Genomic DNA, 21,058 nt, shown 5'->3' with positions numbered 1-21,058 from the left:
GGAAAAAATGACATTTTGATCTAATTCTAACAATCTCATTACTTTTCAGGTCTGCAGTGCTACAGACACACATGATGACATCATCTGCTAACCAAATGATGATGTCTTCATCCACAACATCGCCATCTGCATCTATACCAATGATGAGTCAACAGAGGCCCCCATCTGTCACCGAGAGTGGACATCCACTTCATCCATCGAGCATCAATTTCTCCAACAGTGGCCCCTCTTCTCTTGGGAGTATTAATGCAAGCATCAACAGCAATAGTATTGGTGGGGTTGTGTCTGTGGGAAGAGCTCCTGCTTCTTCGCCGTCTCCTGTGTCTCTGAGTCATCCAGCTGTATCTGATTGGGCTCACAGTGTTGCTGCAATAGGTGCTGCTGGTCAGAGGCATACGAGGCCGCCGTCTGGTATTGGACCTGGTATTTACAAACCAGAGGTGCTTTTTTTTAACCATTCTCTTCCCCTTTTTTTCTACTGTTTCAATGAAGTTACTGATTGGAATATATTTTTGTAATCTTAGCATGGAAAACTAAGTGGAAAAATTATCACAATTTCTAATATTAAAAGATACACATTTCAAAATATGGAAGACAGATGGCAGCACCAGCAAGAACACAAGCGCAACTCTGACAACATAAACATGTTAGGAAGTCATACATACAATTCAGAACATGCATTCCGGCATGTACCAATTCGTTAGAAATTCTGCAGAGAAATGTGTACGAGGTACATATGTGGTTAAGTAATAGCAGTTAGAAGACGATTTTTGCTGATGTAATAATTAACTGCACTAATTTGATGGTCTAAGATAGCGGTTCTCAATCGGTGCTCCACGGAGCCCAGGGCTCAGTGCGCACTCTCCAGGGGCTTCGCGGCCACTCGAGGAAAATAAACAGTCAATTTGAAAAATATATATAATCATAAATATTTTTAAATAATAAAAATAAATCAGTAATGTTGAATGAATAAATAAAAAATAGGCTTACTGAGGCTCTGCCAAAGAAATCTTTTACTAAAAAGGGCTCCGCAAGTCAAAAAGGTTGAGAACCGCTGGTCTAAGATATAGCTTGCAGTTACAGATAAGTTCGTTGACTGTGACCTTTGTTCAGTTCTAGTCACAATTATTTAGGACTGTAATGAAATACAGTATGTCCAGGCTCCCGTAAAAACGTCCCATTAAGAATTGCGAACTAAAATGCATATTCAACATAGCCTCCCTGAAAAACAGTGGTGCTCAACCTTTTTGAAATTGCAGGCCACTTACCGTATTACCCTTCATTAACTAGCTATGGTGTTACAATCAACTGACACCACAGGGTTGTAGAAAACCCGAATTTTTTGGGCTAAATGGGGAAAATTAAATTTTCTTTTTCTTCCACAACTCAAAATATCTAATTTAAACGTATGTACATCCTTTATGTGTAAATCTTACATTATGTCTAAATATACATTTTTGGTGCATGTTAAACTATGGAATTGATCAATAAAATTGACCATACAATAAGGGAATGATTGTTCACACATAAACACACCCTTTTCTGAGTAATTGTATCTGAACCTTGAGTTGTATGCAGAACTGTAGCAAGAAGATTGTTTGTGGTAAAATAAATGAATTTGGATAATGAAAATTCTGAGAAATCAGGATGGTGCCTGAATTTTTTTTCTCCCAATTTTTCAAACCCCGAAGAAAATGTATCCAAAAGTGTCCTGATCCATCAAAAATAAAACCATTAGCTATGTAATCAGAACCATAAAGTGTTTTTTTTTAAATCAAGCCCAAACTTTTGAGAGCTTAAGTCACATGCTTCTCTTTTTCTTGAATTCCTCATTGTTGAAAAATATCCCTGCTTCATTAAATTAAGTTCTGAAATATTTTTAAAGGAGCGGTAATAATTAAAAAGTGATCTGGTTAAGAGGAGGAGATAGCAATCATTCTGGGGATTCATTACTCTGGAGGTATTTTCCACTTGTCCAAATTAGCCATTTTTGGGAACTTAAAACTACGGAATAACTTGAATTATCATTAAATAGAAATGTCAATAACATTATTGTATATTAATATCACTTTATACAAGACAATCTGTCATGTATAGCAACAGACCTACAGAATACCTTCATCTGGCTAATGATTTTAACAGGCCAATTTTCGGAGTTGTGCTTATATTATGAGCATCTTGAAAAATCAAGCTAGGGCTTATTTTCTGGTTAGGTCTTATTTTTGGAGAAAAACTATACTTTTTGTTCTGTTTCACTTGAAGGTGTTTGTTACCAATGTTCAAGAATCCCACAAAGTTGTTTTCTTTTTGTTATTAGATAATGTTATTTTTGTCACTTGATATTTCAGTTACGAAAGTCTGATGTACCTGTATAAAACTTATGAAAAAGTAATGCAAATATGTAAATATATATATATACTTTTTTTTTGAATGAAAATTCAGTTTAGATACATTGGCTTAATTCTTCACAGAGGCTTCAATTTATTTATACAAGGATTTGTGTGGGTGTGAAAAATTATTGTGCATTATAAATAAGCAATAATTTCTGTGGATATGCTTATCACATATTACATATCAGGCATATTTGTTAAATTAAGGTCCATGGTTACATTTTCTGCTTGTAATATATTCTAATATGTGAATCTCGTATCTAAATGCTTACCTAAAAAAAGGATATGCAGCAATTTTTGGAATACGTAAAAACTAATCTCAAAATAAAATTTTAACCTGAAGCAACACATTTTCTTCGAAAACAGAAAATTTCCCCCGAAAAACCCCAGCCGGGGCGGGGGGGGGGGGGGTAATGGGTATCTACCTGGGGAGCAAATTTGACAACCTGTGACACCAGCCTTTTGAATGTGGGAGTCTAGTCCATTCCCAGCATGCGTGAAAAGATTCAATAACGATCACATGATACATTCAGAAGACATATTGATTTATGTTTAAACTGAATAAATATATGAGTTGGAATAACATGATAGTTTTTGCTGTAGCAAACGTGTTTAAAGATTACCACACACTCAAGCTTTTGCATTTCCCGAGTATAGTAGTAGCATTTGCATATGCCATTGTCAGGTGCTAATGAAGTCATCCAAAATATCATACAACACAAGTTGCAGTGGGAAGACAAAAGCCAGTGTAGGGAATTCAGAATGAAATAATTTCTTCTTAGAGCTAAAACAAAAAAAAGGTTCAGATTTTGTCTATTGTAACATTTTTATTTGGGCTACATGACATTCTGGAAAACAAATCATTATAACCTAATCATCAATTACTTACATGGGATTGGAGCATTGGCAAATGAATGGAGAATGACATTTAGCATTGACAAATGCATGGTCGCTCATTTTGATTTGAACAACCCATGTTTCTCTTACGAGTTGAATGGTGTTACTATCCCCCATACAACTGGGGTCATCGATTTCGGAATTCTCATTGACAAGCGGCTTAGGTTTTCTGGACATTGTTCAGAGGTGGTCAAAAAATCAAATAGAATGTTTGGTTTCATTTTGCAAAAAGGTCTCTTCCCGTTCTCCTAAAGTCATTCTTCCACTTTTCCGAGGTTTAGTTCATCCTGGACTGGAGTATGCTGTAAGGTTTTGGAGACCATACCTACAGAGGAACATAGACTTGGTTGAAGGGGTGCAGAGAAGAGCTACGTGTGTCCTTATTGGCACACAGGGCTTGAGTTATGAAGAGAAACTTCATTTTTTTAATCTGTTTACATTGAATGAACGCAGGTGTCAAGGAGATATGATCGAAGTGTTCAAAATTTTCAATGGGATGGATAGGATGGACCATGAACTTTTAGTACACCGCCAATCGACTGCTTTTACAAGGGGACACCAGTATCGATTGGTGAGGGACAATGCAAGGTTATGGTGTCGCAGGGAATTTTTCTCCAATAGGGTTGTTAATAAATGGAATAGCTTACCCCCGGAGGTAGTAAATTGTAACACAATTGACACGTTTAAAAAGAAATACAATAAACGTGTTGGGGTAAATCGAGAAGCTATCCATATTTCCCAAAGCAGAATGTTCAGCACTGTTCTGCGACGAGCCCTCGGCTGAATGGAAATGTTCTGTGGTAAAAATATCCATACATGTAATAGTGTTTTTTGCACTTTTTCCTTGAAATTCTTCCAAATTGTTCTACAGTAGTGGTAATTGTTCTGTGACATACGTCACAGATTTCGGCACATTCTGCTTTGGGATCCATACTTAAAATAATCAAATCAAATTTATTCATTTCCAACATACAGAGATTTAGATATGTTTTGTTTTGTTTTTTTTTAAACTAATCATCCAGAGGCTGTGATACCTGTACGGATGATTGAAAATTTACATGATAATTAATGAATAAAATATATAAAGCATATACGACATGAATAGAAACATTTTTAATCGGGTTGCTGTATTTTGGAAATATATGACATCCATTCTTTTATGGGCATCTTTTTCTCAGCCACCTCGTTGGGCATTTTGCCTTGTTACTTATTTGTATTTGTATTCAGAAAAAGAGACATATACAACATAAAAGAGACAAAATTATCACTGTCAAATAAAAAAAAATACATGAAAGATAAAAAATCAAGAACGAAAAAACATACACAACAGAAAAACAAAAACATTAGATAAAAAATATGTGAAAAAAAAATGAAACTCGCACATACATCGATAAACACAAACAAGAACAATTTTTTTAATTAAAAAATATACATAATTAAAGTGGCAAAGCTAAATTGAATAAATTTTATTGCTTCTCCTAAAGGTCAAAATAAGAGTCTACATCGTCTATTGAAATTAATAATTTGAATAATGCTTTTTTAAATGCCGCGCGTGTGTAGGTATATTTTGTATTTCTAGTGGAAGACAACCATAAATACATTTTATGGGCATTGTAAAATATTTTAGCGTTTATAAATAGTTTTTATAATTGCATTTTTAATTGGGAGTTGGTTGCTGTATTTTAGAAATAAATGTATTATGACATCCATATTTGTTATGAGCATCTTTTTCTCAACCACTCGTTGGACATTTTGCCTGTTGAGGCTTGTATTGGTGTAAAAAATTCCTAAAATTCCAATTATCCAAAAATTGAATTAACCAAGTTCAAATTAGTCAAGTTGGCTTGTAATTGCAGCTAAAATGTTGAGTTCTTTAATGTCACTACTTGCCATGAAATTGATTAGAGGGCAGAATTAATAGTGTTTCAACGAAGAACCTGGAAACCACGGTTTAAATATCATGAACGTGCTCCCTAATTCCAAAGTGTCTTTATCCTGAAGATAATAAATTCAAGAGCAGGACTTAGATTACCAAAACTGCACCACTAGTTTTTAGCAAATCACTGAAAAGAGATTGATTTCACTATTGTGTTTTTGCATCTTTCTCGTTGAAAAATTATTTTTCAAGACCATGCAGCTCATTTGATGACTCGCTGCATGAGGATTTGTGTTTGATTACATTATCTTTGCAATAACTGTTTTATACCATATGTAATTAACATTCATTTCAGATGGTGGTTTCAAAAAGCTTGTCTTGTAACCAGCCAAGATCCCCGAATCTCTCTCCTTGGACCACTTCTGATTTTGGTCCGGTTCCTACAGCATCTCCATTAGTCACAGAATTTCCAGCGAGTACTACTAGTTCATCTCCCACACGTATGCTTTCTTATCAGCCATCGTCTAACGGCAGTGGTGGCAATCCCATGGTTGGCAGCGGGAGCCACCCAGACAGCCTGACAAGATACTGTGTTTCACAACCTTCAACCCCTCTCGTGATGCCAAATGCTCATATGTCATCCAGTACGAATCCGTTTGTTGTTACTGCTGGTCCCTCAACTGCTACTGGCTCTTGTTCCTCGTCAACATCATCTTCGCCAGGCATGAATCCATTGTCTCAAACGAGAATTGAAAAGGTAAAATTTTAAAGTTTCCAAATTATGATTATATAGGTTTTTTGCTGTTTGGTCCAAAATATTTTTGTTGTTTTATCACACTGAGAAGCCTTTCATACATGAATACAAAAATTATGATTATATGGCTTGAATGCTCACCAAAGAGCCATGGTTTGTTTCTCATACGTTCATTCCCTGTGCAAGTATGAATTTTTCACGGCCCGTATGTGTGTGTATAATCTTCTCTGAGATAGAAGCATATACAGGAGGAGGGGAGCATGTGAGCCATTCCTAAAATTCCATAGAACCTTGATTATTTAAGCTAATGGTAAGGAGGGTGAACACGGGTAATCAAAAGACATCATTCAACTGCCGGGAGTAGAAACAGTTATCCCTTTCCTGTCAGCCATTCTGCACAATTATAAAATGCACTATGACACAAACAAGAAATAGCTCTGGTCCAAGCAATGAGCCATGCAGTCACGTGACCGCATTCGAAGTAACACCATTCTTGTGCCTCATCTTTCAATTTCAAAATAAGTAATACATTCGGACTAACTTCTCGGTATTTCCTTTAATTGACTGTAAATTTTCAAGTACTCTAGGACAATGTCTGGTTTTTATGTGTGTGTATATTTGGGGGTATCCATTTCAATGCTGGGGATCCAGCATTGAAATGGATGGATCCCTTCCCTTTCAATCACATGGGAGTTCAGCTCTGAGAATTCGGGAAAACGAGTGTTTTGTAAAATAATGAAGAAATCCAGCAGTTCTGCGAAATTTTGTTTTCATCATTATTTTACATGACCAATGAAAAAAAACCATGAACAACATGGATAGGGAAGAGCTGGACATAAAAATTTTACGGTTAGATAAACAGGGTTAATCTGCTTCCCAGTTAATACGTATACAATACAGCTAATTTTGGGAGCCCTGAAAATTTGTGAGCCCAGGGTGTGCGCCTCATTTGCCCATGTGAGAAACAGGCTCTGCTAAGAGCTTATCAGTATCTCACTGCTGCCAAATCAACCAGATGTCCTGGAAGGTTCTCTAATTTGTACTCCATACGTTTGGGGGGGGGGGACATTATTCTGTAAGAATTTACCCAGAATAAGTCTGTTGCCTGTGTTTTTCCCTCCCAAATGACACAAAGTAAACTGTCTCCCAAATGACACAAAATAAACTGTCATTAAATTGTAAAGATGCAATGAAAAGACAAAACTCACTAACTAGGGTTCCACTGTATTTTGATTTGTAAAGATTATTGCTGTTAATTTCATACAGAAATGAACCTGTGGCTCATTTTAGCACAAAGAGAAAAAAGAGAAAGAAATCGTCAGCTTGATGAAGAGGCTCACAAAACGTAAATCCAAATCACCGCCACCTTCAGACTTTTCATGCGACAACCCCACGTTTGTAGACTCTTCAGGTGGAGGGGGACAGTCGCTGGCTACTGTGCATATAAGGTATTTATCTTTTACATTCATTCACTGCATTATAATCAATCTTTTTTTCCTATATGAGTCATTTGATAAGCTGCTTATTAGACTTAATGGTTTCAGATCAATTACCAATTTATTATCATTCTTGTACTTTCTATACAAAGTAGATCCTGCTTATAATGTTTCAAAAAACAACCATGAAAAAATGTTGTAAACGGGAAATCTTGATAAGTATTTGTAGCAATTGGGACTAGAGAAATTAGTCTTACTAAGTGTTAAAACACTCTAAGCGAGAACATTATAACAGTTCCCAGCGACCTGGAAAGTCATGGAGAATCAGGGAATCAGAAAACAGTCAGGGAAAATATGAAATATTCATCAAAAGTCAAGGAAATTCTAAATTCTTGGGAAAAGTTATGGAAAATCTGAAGGGGAAAAAATCAAAGAGGATAAATTTACATTCAAGTAGTTTACCTTCACTTTTTCCATGGAAGATTATTTTTCAGATCTCCAGAAAGAGGAAAAAAATCCTTATCAGCATTTTCCTCCAGATCCCCTACTGAGAGAAATTTCTTATCATTTGAAGGGTGAGATTTTACATACTGGAAAACAATGGTAGCCAAGGAACAATCTGCCCTCTGAGTAAATATATGAAGGGATCTAAAGTGGAGAGACCCCCCCCCCCTTTTTTTTTCCATTGTTGAAAACAAAGCCAATACCAGCTCTTAACTTCCTTTCTATCTTTTCTGAAAAACATTTTATCCTCTTGTTTTTTTTTTTCCAGCCTGTGGGTATAGAACCTTTAGGCCCCTCTCACACAGAGCGGATGCAGGTCATGATCTGCATGCCCTTTCACACAAGCGCTAAAGTTCTAAAAAATCTTTAGTTTGAAATTTGTGTATAAAAACTTTTTTTTGCAATTTTTGTAATTTTTCTTCTTCACCTCATTCATTCTTTCACCCCTGATTCAGTGCTCATAGGTAGCCTAGAGCCATTCTTTGGTGGTTTAATCTAGAGCCCCATAGAATATGGGTATAAAGATGCCTTCAGTTCGATCGTCACAAGTAGTTGATGGGAGAAAATATCTCTAAATATTTTCAAAAGATTTTGGGAAAAAAAAAAAATCTAAGATGGTTTTTTTTGGAAAGTATGAAAGAAAAACTCCAAAAAAAATCCAATGATGTTCCAAAAAAAAAAAAAAAAAATTCAGGAGATATCAAAGACTTTGCAAGTAGAAAAAGGGAAAGGGGTGGAGAAATGTTCACATTATAATTCTGTCTAACCTTTATATGTTAAAGAATGATTTGAATTCAATTATGTCTGTGTGAAATTTCCAAGGCAATGAATAACGTTGAATGTGTTGTGCGCAAAATCATATACTGTGACTATCTCCGATCCGAGATCGCACAATGATCCTAGATAGTACTTCTCCCAGGGAGTGACGTCATCTTTCTCATGTAGACGTACATTTTTTGGCTACGTCACTGCACTAGTGCGTAGAGAATTTCTTCCAGGTATGCAAATAAGCCTAGGTGGCACTTAGAGCACTTTAACTTGTATAAGAAGGCGTAGCTTCTTCTTACTTGCTGCTTTTTGTGATTTGTTAGCGCGTGAGCACTGCTGGTGTGCTAAGAGTTCTCCGTCTTTGGAAGCGATCTGCCAAATCATTGCTCAGGTCTCTGAAAAATAATGGATTGAACTTCCCCCTTTTCACTGAGGGTCACCTTCACCAGATGTTGCCTATGCTGAGTTGTCAGATAAACTCCTCTCGATCTGCTAAGCTGGACTAACTTACCGTTCTTGAATGCTCTTGCTTCGTCATCATCAGATGGACTAAATCCAATATTGGGAGCCTACGGACTCGTCGTCGGTCGTTCATTGCCACCGACTGGGACCCATGGACTTGTCGTTGATCACTCATCTTCGTCGACTGGGATCCCATGGATTTGTCATCGATCACTCATCTTCGTAGACTGGGATCCCATGGACTCGCCGTCGATCTCTCACCTTCGTCAACTGAGATCCCATGGACTCGTTGCCGACTGAATTCTATAATCTTTGTACCGACCATTCGTCGCCGCCTATCGGGCCCTACGACCTCGTCGCCGCCGACCAGACCTACAGGCTCGTCGCTTCCGCCGGACTCATCGCCGTTGACTGCTCATTGCTGCTAATCGGATTCTATGGTTTCTTCATTATCAACCAGGCCCTTCAGACTCGTTACTACCTGTGAAGAGGACTGAATGTTTGTGGACTTATCTTGACCCCTTCGAATTCCCGACTTGTGAAGGTGATTAACTTTTCAGTTCAGTATTCTTTGTTAGAAAACCTAATATATGATTCGTTCATTGTCAATGTGTCTTTGCGTGGTCATTTGCAGCGACGCATACAAAAACCCTTAATGCAATGAAAACATTGCAATACACAGTTTGATTTTGTAACGAGTGGTGGTGGAAAAATATTAGCATTCTGTCTGTAATGTGCTTTTCAATGGTATATTACTGCGGAATGATATACAGTCGCCCCACCCAGTATTCGTGGTTCCTGTATTTGTGGTTGTTTTCCTTCATTGGATTTTTTTTTCTGCAATCGTCATTTACGTGTTTTGTTTACAAAATTTGAGTTGTGCGTGTTTAGGATGACTCATTTGTCTAGTGCCACTGATAATGTTCTAAAAATACAAAAAAAAAATGAAAAGTTTACAAAAAAATTAGATATATTGACTATGCTTGGCGAAAGTAAGCCAATTGCTGCTGTGGCTCACCACCAGATTATTTTCCTGATATAGATCCCTCTATGGTACGTTCTTCACATGTAGAAAAATTGGTAGAGGAAGTCCTGTCAACATACCCCAACATACTTGATGATATGAAGAAGAAACGGCAAACAGAAATCAATATTTTTTCAGAAAACATCAACAATCAATCACTGCACCCTCTTTTACATTCCCTTATACACTTGCGTCACCCTGCTCTTCTCATGATGTTCAATAAACAAAAAATAACTATGGTTTCGGTTATTTGCAGATTCCCTGTACCGTATTTTCCTCAACCCCAGAATGCGGGGGCAACTATAATTTAGAGCAGTTTCCCAACCTTTTTTGTTCCATCATCCCCCTTCAGAAATTTTTTTCTCCCATTGCCCCCACCCTCAATCTAACCCATAGGATCCTATGTCATACCCGTAGCTTCTACCCCCCCCCCTCCTGGAACATTCCATCACCCACGTTGGGAATCACTGATTTAGAGTGATATTAGATAGTTTAGAATTATATATGCACGTGACCGTGCACGCACATTTGGTCAGGGAAATTTTTGAATGTGGTCAGGGAAATGATCAAGCAGATTTTGCTGAGAACCCTGTATAAGCTATTGCATGTATAATTTTTAACATTTAACGCCCACACACAATATTATAATTTGATATGCGTTTGTCATCTCACATTGATTTGTTGACATTTATTGGCAATGCCTTAGTAAACTAGTATTAACCTTTCATCAGGCACGTATAATCTGTGGGAAGATGAAACCCTGAACTACTTTTCATCTGAATTTTTCCCTGTTTATGGCATGCAATACACTGTAGCCTAATTTAGTTATATATTTTCAATCATGGCTGCATATTTTGTGATGCAAATTTCAATTTACTCAAACAGTTTAGTTCTTTTCCAATCCACCTGGCAGAATTGGGTTACGATTCATATTGAACCTGATGGAAGGTTAATATTGAAATCTCATTATTCAACTGCGATGACACTTTTATCTGTTCAATGTACACTGCTCAAAACAATTAGGGGAGCAAGCAAAAAAGTGAAGAAACCCGTGCGAGACAGCCACGTATTGGCATACAATGGATAGTACACGCGTATCAATGCGCAATGCATAAAAAAGACGTAAAAAAAATTCGGAATTAAGCTTTAATTCTTTGAAAATATGGAAAAAACATGAAAAGATGATTTAGGGCAACAATTTGGTTACATGTAAACGATAAAAAAAAGTACTGTTTAGACATGATGCATGAGTTTTAATAGGGCATGTGGTCTCCTCGAACAGCTAAGACTGCTGCACACCTGTTTGCCATGGATGCGATGAGGTTATCGATCAGACTTTGGGGAATACTGTTCCACTCCTCAAGAAGTGCAATCTGCAAGTCTCGGACAGTAACAGGCGGCCTTGGTCGCACAGCAATGCATCTTCCGAGCATGTCCCAAACATGCTCGATTGGATTCAGGTCAGGAGAGCACGCTGGCCATTCCATACGCTGTATTGTTTCAGCTTCAAGCATGTTCTCCACCAGACGAGCTCTATGCGGTCGGGCATTATCATCCTGGAAAACAAAGGAATCTCCAATGGCTCCAGCGTAAGGGATGACATGAGGTCGCAGTATCTCGTCTGCATACCTTCGGGCCGTCAAAGTGCCATTCCAAATGATATGCAGGTCCGTACGTCCGCCTATGCTGATTCCACCCCATACCATCCAACCAGCTCGTCTGTATTGTGACCTTTCACGAACGAATGCGAGGTTATTTCGAGTGCCCCTGTCCCTCCATACCATTACACGTCGGGTGTCACTCTCCAGACTGAATCAGGACTCGTCTGTAAACAGCACTTGGCTCCAATCATGTTGCTCCCAATCTCAATGTTCAGCAGCCCATCTTCTTCGGGCCGCACGGTGGCGTGGGGTCATCGGTACATACCGGTCATCAGTTGCTGTAGTGGCGCGTGGCCGACCTTGCCCTGGTCGACGTCTAACATTTCCTGTTTCTTGGAATCGATTCCACAGCCTTGCAACAACACTTCTGGCGACTCCAACAGCGTCCGCGACACTACGTTGTGTTTGCTCGGATTCCAGTCTGCCTATAACACGCCATGCCATGGATTCCAGTAAATCATGTTGTTGAGACATCCTCAAGTCACCTTGTCTCAAAAAAAAATACTGCGCAATCGAATTTCACAGTTACGGCAGTAAAACAGACGTTTCTGCAACATCCCGATTTCTGCCCTTATCTCCTTTTTCTGGTTTTTGACTCATGAACTTTGATTTGCATATGAAGTTTTCTTCTTCTGTTTCCTGCTAGGCTTTAAATTATGGATGATTCATTTTATGTTACTTATCGGTATACATCTTTGCGTAATTTTGTTAAAACCATGTGCTCCCCTAATTGTTTTGAGCAGTGTATATCATTTATCAGTTTGATTCACAATAAGTACATTTTTACTGATGCACCTGTAGTTCTCTGTTGAAGTTGAACTCAATCGTACAGAATGTGTTGCAATACAATGGAATCTCAATTATCAAGCCCCTATATAGTGATACCTCAGCTAACAATCTCAGCATACAAATATTTCTTTTGTGATTTTTCTGCTTCAGCTAACAAATACAGATTTGACTAATGGACTTTTGTTTTTTGGTTGTGGCTGCACATGGTAACAAAAAAACGCTGTATTGTGAGCCTAATTCTAGTGTCAATTGTCACAGAATTACTAGCACTCGCACCACAATAACTCATGTCCAACTTGGAATCTTTTTCTAGATGTACCTCCATTTCTCTTTTTGAAATTTTTTGAACCATTTCATGTAAAATGAAAGGCTTAATCAATAGAAAATGCATTAAATAAAAAGAGCCTACGTTCTCAGAGCACACATTCTTTCAGTGCAAGACTCTTTGCATCAAACTGAACAGTCTGGATACATTCTAGGAGTTTATCTTTTCTTTCTGCATGTATCAGACACAGAAATGATCTGACTGAATCAGAAATAGATGGGGGGCACTATGAATTTGACTGAATTGTGTCAACACCAAACTTTAGTAGGTAGGTTTAAGCTGGTATAGGCTTAAACCTAATATATGCCATTTTTATTAGCACATAATTGGCATATAACTGTGTCCTCTAATTCAGAATCTGAAAGTTTCTAAATATCTTACAGCTTTTCTAATTTGAGATATCTTCTTGTTATGGTTACACTCATCTGAACACAACAAGACTATCTAAGATTGTCGAACTCGGTTTGATTAGTCGCTAAAACATACATTTCTAAGAATAAAAACGTGCTCACCCAATATAAACAATCCACCCCAGAAAACACATTCCTCTGTGTCATATTACCCAGAATTAGCCCCTATACACATGTTTAACGATGACAACACCCTGGGGTTCCAATGCGAAAATTGAAGCAGTTCACTGCACATTAGATATCCCTAGAATGCTGCTCTCTTGAAAGGCAAATGTTCCATACATGGAACATTCATTTTTGAATGCGCATAGCTCTTTAATGTTTAACAGTATACACAAACTAATTGATTTACTTTGATTAATATATTAACACTAGAAAGATGGATCGCGAGAGTATAGCTAGAAAGAGGAGATGGGGTCAAAATGACTCCCCATAGTTTTTTGCAATTTTCGAATACCTTAATGTTTCAAATCACGGCATATCATTTTTAAAACATAAATAGAGTTATAACACAAAAAACAAAGGGTAAAACCACTGGCCTGTTAATATATTTTGTTTTTATCCAACACTCAAAGCATTCTGTAAAAATCACCTCTCTCGATGCACATTTGCTGCACACTGGTCTTTTGCATTCCGTACAAGATTGAAGTGTTTTATTGAGTGTGCAGTTCCTTCTCACTTGGCATTTCTGTCGTTTTTTGTCTCCATCAATAGGTGTTTTGCATCTTATCACATTTTGAATTGTAGTTTTCAAGTTGAAATACTCTGCATGGAGTTCTTCACATAACTGCAATATGTAAGTTCTCTGAGTGATTTTTTTCTTGTGACTTGTTTGTACAAAATCCAAGCATTTATCGCTGACATATCCAAAATGTTAGAAAATACATGCATTGTCCAGCGACGACTTCCAGTCTTGGTCGTGTATAATTGCAGCATTTAATCCACTATGTCGACTCCATATTTAGTTTCTGTATTATAGGCGACTGTTTCTGAGGTCTTTTTTTCAACAAGGTATCATTTCTCACGATTTTACATTTCTTATTTCTCAATGGTGTTCTATTTTGTACCAATTGGATGCACCATTGGAGAAATAATTTTATTTTGATTTAAATCTTCGTCATCAGAATCGCTATTTGCTTCTCCACAGTTCAGCATAGGGTAGGTCTTATGCTCTTCTGCACTTTCATCATCACTGCATCTAGAGTTTCTCTCATCTAATCTTTGCAACTCCTGGAGTATTTCTTCTTCAGTAAATATACGTTTTCTCGCCATTTCTAAACTGGTTGAAATGGTCACGTTCACTCAAACTTTCTACGTCCCAGGACAAACAATTTATCGGATAATATGGAAAGAATGTTTGACAAAAAGAAAAAATTACACCTGTGACGGGCACTTGCAGATAAGAATGGGAGGAAAAGAAGGGCCACGCGGAAGGTCAAATGCAAAAAAAGACTTTCTGAAGGATTATAACCTACTTAAAAATCAGTTGTGACGATGACAGTAGTATTTACCGCATAATGTGCTAGGATATAAGGAAGGGTCAAAATGAGCCCCTTCCGTCTTTCTAGGTATTATCCGCTCGTATCTTCGTTGTTAAAAAAGATAACGAAAAAAACTTCGGTATACAATAAGAACATGCTAATTCAGGAAAAGTCAAGAAATTTCAGGTGGTTCGGTTTATTTTTAGCAGAGATATGCAAGCTTAAACAGCGTGCACGGTTATAATGACCCCCGTCCATCTTTCTAGTGTTAAGTGGTAGAAACGGACAAAATAATTTTCAATTTACTTCAAAATTGAAATTTTCATAAATTTTAATCGAAATGGGGGAAAAATGCCCCAAAAATATCAAATTTCAAAATTCTGTCAAAAATGTTTATATCAACCTGAAATTTCCAAATTTACTTCAAAAAATACTTTGAACTCTTGTCTTAAAAAACCAGAAATGTTTGAATCAATTTTTGTCTGATATTTTTGTAAATAAAAACTGTTCTATTTATGGAAACATTGGCCTCTTTAAATGGTTAAACTGAGAATAGGCGTTTGTATTCACTATGGAATAAAATCTTGATGCATACCAAAAAATTTAAATATTGAAATTGATATTTCTTAATTTTAATATATTAATATTTCGAAACAAATTTTAAGTGGTATAAAATTAGGTTGTTATTTAGCATATCTTTTGTGGTGAAAAAAAGTATTAGAATACATTGAGAAAGTTTTTGATTGTTCCAACAGTTCATTTCGAACAATCAACCTTAGATTGGCAGGCTGATTTTTTTTGTTTTACTTTTTGACGATCATCTCTATTAATTATCATTGTATCTCTCTCAATTACACATTCTATTGAATGAATTCACCAAGTTTTTTGATGCCCAGTGACTCTGGACCTACTCCTGTTAATCAAAGTTCTATCATTCTTTTATTGTAGGAAACTAAGTTCTTTGTTATTATATTTCTTTTTTTATTCTCATAAATTTTTGTTATTAGATCAACCTCATGTCCCAGTGAAGCTCTAGGAAGCCAAGGTGTTAGTCACAAGAAGACTTCTTCTTTTGACAGTTGTGGCAACAACGAACTTCCAAGATCATCATCTCGGCCCAAACAACCAGCACCACTTGTTCGAGAAAGGTATGCACTCTCCATAAAAAGTTTCAATTTCTTATCGAATATTGAAGCATAAGTTCTGTTCTCTTTCTCTCCCCCCCACCCCAATTACTCACTAGGTTCAAGTGATTAACACAGTATTATTTCTTTGTTAGCACATTCGACTTTGTAAACATAGTTTTGGTTTCAAGGAAACATTTTATTTTCTGGATATTATGCTGAGGTGAACTCGGAAAGAAAAGTAATCTTGTCTCCGCCAGGACAAGGTTACAAGATGACAAACGGGACATAGTTTTGGTTTTTTTGTCATTCTTTCCAGTAATGAACAATCTCGTAATGTAAATGTTTTGCATACAGTAATAATCAGTATAAAGGGAGTATGGGTAAAAATTTGATATACTCTGCACTAATAAACTGAGGAGCTATTTTATTATGACTATCTTCCAGTTTTAAGCAGATGAGCTAACAATTTGTGATGCAATAGCTTGTAATTTCGGGTATGTAAACATAATACTTAACTCTTACTGTCCAGTGCTTTGTAAAAATTGGTTGAAAACTTAGCGTGTTATTAGCAAAAAAAACATGATGAAAATTTAATTTTTTATAAGAAACATCTATAACATCTAGTTAAAAAGAATAAAACATGAAAAAACAAAGAAAAGAAATATTGAGTTTTCAGTTTTTGCCGCTACTGTTTTTATTTTAGAAAGTGTCCCCCGTCCCTATTACATGAATAAAGCTCTTGTGACATCGAACTTCCTAGATAATTCCCGGCATCGTAGCCTGTATGGAAGGTGGTCAATACTAGCTATATCAATACTAGCTAAATTAAACAAACATGGTGACCCATTTATGTTGGAACCTTTTATATAAACATGTTTAATTATAAAACAGGTGGGAATGTGATTCAATCACAATATTTTTTCTATGTGTTATTATGCAGACCATATTTCATTGCGAAGTTACAAAAAATCGGGATATATACACCACAAAATATGGAGCATTGCCAGTTGTGGGCAAAATTCTTAATTTTGTTTGTTGGGATATTGACGACTTCTACAAATCTCGGTCAATTATAATGTGTTTTACGAAAAAAGAAAAAAAACAGTTAACATAACAAAAACATCCAGTAAATATTCAAAATTCATGGAAGCTTTGAAAAAGCTGGAGTTTCTTTTGAATAATCAGACACCAAATGATAACAAAAAATGTGGTGATGTTTTGTAAAATATAGGTAATATGTTCATCTTATGTATTCTTATTTCGCTCATAAAAATTTTAAACTTTCAAAAGGTACGTTTGCCAGATTTTTAAGTATATATTAATAGATTTTCTTAAGAAAGTTTCAGAACTTTTACCTTCTGAGGGTGCAGGTCTGCATGCGATGACAAGGCTTTGTTTGGACAAGTAATTTTTTAAAATTATAAACTTGCTATTAATGAATGTGTACCGTTTCTTCTTTCTACCTTGCATAGGTTTCGATGTATAGTGCCTTACCCACCCAACAGTGACTATGAACTGGAACTGAAAGTGGGCGATGTGGTGTACGTTCACAAGAAGAGGGACGATGGCTGGTACAAGGGAACATTGCAAAGGACTGGGAAAACGGGCCTTTTCCCCTCTAGTTTTGTAGAGGGTTTCTGACCAGATTCTGTTTTCTGTATCTCTTGATATGTGCGTGTGTGTGTTGTATGTATATGTGTGTGTGCCTGTTTGGTGCTGTCTCTCATAGAGTGCTGCATCGTGTGTTTATTTTGAAAAAAAAATTGTTCTCTCGAATCTTGTGCACATGAGTTTGTTGTGCACGTTAGGCATAAATACAAGTTGATGTAGCCTCATTTTTACTGAGGTGGAGATCTGTGTATGCTTGTGTGAGTGAGTGTTGTATGCGCATAAGTGGGTTTGTATTTATTTGTGTGAATGGTAGGCGAGATGATCAAAGCAATTTTTTTTCTTCTCGATTGTTTATTTGCACTGCCCTTTTCCATCGACATTTTTAAAGGATTATTGTCGCGTTATTGTCGAAGGGAATTCATGGTTTGAAATGTAAGAAAATACTGTACAGCTTTTTATCAAAGGGTGTGTAATTATATCGTTCTTATCGGAACATTGCCTTGATTTAGTTGAAATAATTTTTTTTTTGTTTCTGTTGCTTTGTTTTATTAGGTCGAGTACTCTCAAACATGATTTTTCTTCAATTAATTCTATCTATTAAAATACCTGTTTGATTTTTTTTTTGTGCGTGACATTCATATTTTCATCATATTTTCGGGAAGATCATGACCTCATTAAAAAAAAATCAACATTTTAGCAAACAGAATATAAATAATTTTTAACTTTGTAGTTATGGATACGATAGATTGGTATGAGACTTATTATTTGCGTACTTATTTTTTTTATTGATTAATATGCAGCCGAGTACTTAATAATTTTTTGTACGTGTTGTGTGGTTGTGTACATTCGTGCTTGCAATCTTGTTTCATTTGAAAATTTTACTAGAATGAACTACATTTTTTAATTTTCGACTGTGATTTTTATCTTTAATCAGATTAATGTTTTTTTACGCTAGAAAATATCCGTAAGTGCTGAAACAACAAAATTCTGTACCATATATATATGCTATGGTGAATGCGATAAATCAGTTATATATATATAATGCATAATAACCAGATTATCCAATTTACTGTAATATATACACTTCAGTTTTACTTCAAGGTATATACATGGTTCAATAAATAAGGTGATGAGACCTCTTTCATATTAAGATAGAAATTGATTTCTAAAAAAGTGGACTCAGAATTCTAGGGCTTTTACAAACACAAAAGCCACAACAGGCGAATTGCCCAGCGAGGTGGATGAAAAAGATGCCCATAACAAATATGGATGTCAAATATAACCAAAATACAACAACCCAATATAAAAACATACATTACAAGAGAAAAAACTACCAATACTAAATAATGCACTGTCCATAAAAAGGATTATGGTTGTCTTAATCTAAGTAGGGATATTCAATTTTATTTTAAAATTTTTACTTTTTTTCAAACATGTCACTTGTTTTAGAATTCATGACCTCCAGAGTTAAGCTACCCATTTATTAACAACCCTATTAGAGAAAACTCCCTGTGACACCAGAACCTAAAATTGTTCCGCAACGCTGTATTTTCCCATTTATGTCAAGGGCCGACAGGCAAAAAATTGATATATTCGATTTGATCCGATCTTCATTTATATGCTATCCTGCTCACTGGCTGAAATTTGTCCCCCAATTACTAATGTTTGAATCTGTCATGCTGAGGAAATACGCTTTCTGTACAGAAATATTTCCAGTTTGGAGGTGTGTAAAAAAAAATATCTGGAATAAATCTAGTTATTTGATGTCAGTCTTCGACCATTGGGCTCTTCTCTGCTCACACACATTTCGGAGCATTCATTGAGTTTATCAAATAGTCTGGAGAACTCATTTTCAAGAACACAGCAGTTCTCAACTTGGGCTCTGTGTGTGCTTTGCAGGAATTCAACCATGGCTCAAGGAAAATCAAGTAAATTGGATAGATAAATAATAGTTCTGTAAGCTCTGCTGTAGAAATTTCATACAGTTGATGCTCATTATAAGTGATCTCACATTATAGTGACCATTCTATTACAATGACTGGTAGGAAAAGTCCCAAATTTTTTTATATAATGACTGCTATATGTTTTTCTTCCGATATAATGACTTAATATAACATCTGTTTTATCTATCATTTGATTTGATTTTGGCTTTTGTGGTGCAAGGACCAATTTGGTCAAGCTGCGCTAATTTATGTATCATAAAATAGATACCGTAAATAGCAGAAATAATTTGTGAATCAGCAAAAAATAGGTAAATAAAAGGAAAATCTGTGGACGCAAAAAAAAAAAAAATAATAAATAAATGGGAGAAATAATTTGCAGATCCGATGACGGATAATATGTAATAATGACGGACGGTATAATACGCAATAAGTTTAAAATTACTTAGTGGTTACATGAATTTGTCACAATGTTTTGTGGACTGGCACGGGTCTGTGGACCAGCAGTGGCAGAACATTGACTTACGTAACCCACAATCGATAAAAAATTGAGCACCCTTGCTTGCATGGTTCGATAGACATCATGGATTGTCGTTGCATTGTAATCTCACTGAAACCAAGATGGGAAGAATATTATCTGTGGTAGGTATTACTAAAAATGCCAGAATTTCCACAGGAAGAGGTTTCATCATCATTTCTTGATTCCCATGTCTCTAATAATGAGGATGTTATAGTATATTCAATGATGGAAATCTTAAATCACCTAAATTTATATGTCATGTTGTGGTTATAATTCACAGCATTATTATTTCTGTTCGACGCTATCAATGCATACATGCTCAACCCATGGTGTCAAACTTAATTTTCGTAAAATTAACTAAATTATTGTTCACACTAATTGATTGATGAGCATCATTTTCTTTAAGTGCTGGTGATTAAACTGTAGGACCCTTCCGCTATGAGCTTACAGTTCTAGAGTTTTCCCTACGCAATATAAAATATAAGAAACACGATCAAAGTCACAAAAAATTTTATTTGATTTGCTCACAACAGGGTACAAATTTATTTGAGTAGCCTGTTACAGGTAGGCCAAATCACTTGGCCCACGACAGGTTCCTAAATCACTAGTGACCTGTGAAAAGTTCCCAAAAATCACTGAATTGACCCGCAACAGGTTTCAAAATCACTGAAATGATCCACACTCTCCAAAAGGTTGAGCACGCATGCAATGATGATTTATAGTCTTGCAATTCTTTCTCATACTATTTCTATTTATCCACTTTTGATCATGTTAATTATTTTTGCGACATAGTTTTTTTGGTATTTTGACTAACCGATATAGGTTTTTTCTGTGTATGTATGTGAAAAATCCCATTGAAATATTGTTTATGAAACTATTGAAGATCTTAAGTTTGTCATGTTTTGAGTTCCGAACGTGTAATTTATTTCTTTTGCTGATTGTTTTTCGGTGTAAATTTTTGTACAGTTTTGTGTTGATTTATACGAAATGTTTTTTTTTAATTTATTGATCCATCCCTATTCCCCAGTGTTATTTGCATAATAAGGTTTTTTATATTTGTATTGACTTAAATGTTCTATTTTT

The 21,058-nt window shown here is 36.0% G+C and overlaps 1 protein-coding gene across 2 annotated transcripts in view; it reads left to right on the top strand.

Moving 5' to 3' along the window:
- The window catches only part of LOC149085709 (E3 ubiquitin-protein ligase SH3RF3-like), a 57,894-nt gene extending 38,101 nt beyond the window's left edge, over nt 1-19,793 (top strand). For both annotated transcript variants that reach the window (XM_089232092.1, XM_089232094.1), the window contains exons 11-15: nt 50-440; nt 5,519-5,920; nt 7,208-7,365; nt 15,785-15,925; nt 17,377-19,793. In XM_089232092.1, coding sequence (XP_089088218.1) covers nt 50-440; nt 5,519-5,920; nt 7,208-7,365; nt 15,785-15,925; nt 17,377-17,545 — 1,261 coding nt within the window. In that variant the 3' untranslated portion in view covers nt 17,546-19,793. The remainder of the gene's footprint in view (nt 1-49; nt 441-5,518; nt 5,921-7,207; nt 7,366-15,784; nt 15,926-17,376) is intronic.
- The last annotated feature ends 1,265 nt before the right edge of the window (nt 19,794-21,058 follow it).

Source organism: Pholcus phalangioides, unplaced genomic scaffold (genome assembly GCF_987345545.1).
Source record: "Pholcus phalangioides strain wild (caught in Gottingen) unplaced genomic scaffold, Ppha-v1.0 ptg000005l_1, whole genome shotgun sequence".
In the NCBI taxonomy this organism is placed as follows: Eukaryota; Metazoa; Arthropoda; class Arachnida; order Araneae; family Pholcidae; genus Pholcus; species Pholcus phalangioides.
The sequence above is the reverse complement of the archived record's forward strand: the minus strand, read 5'-3'. Positions and strand labels throughout refer to the sequence as shown.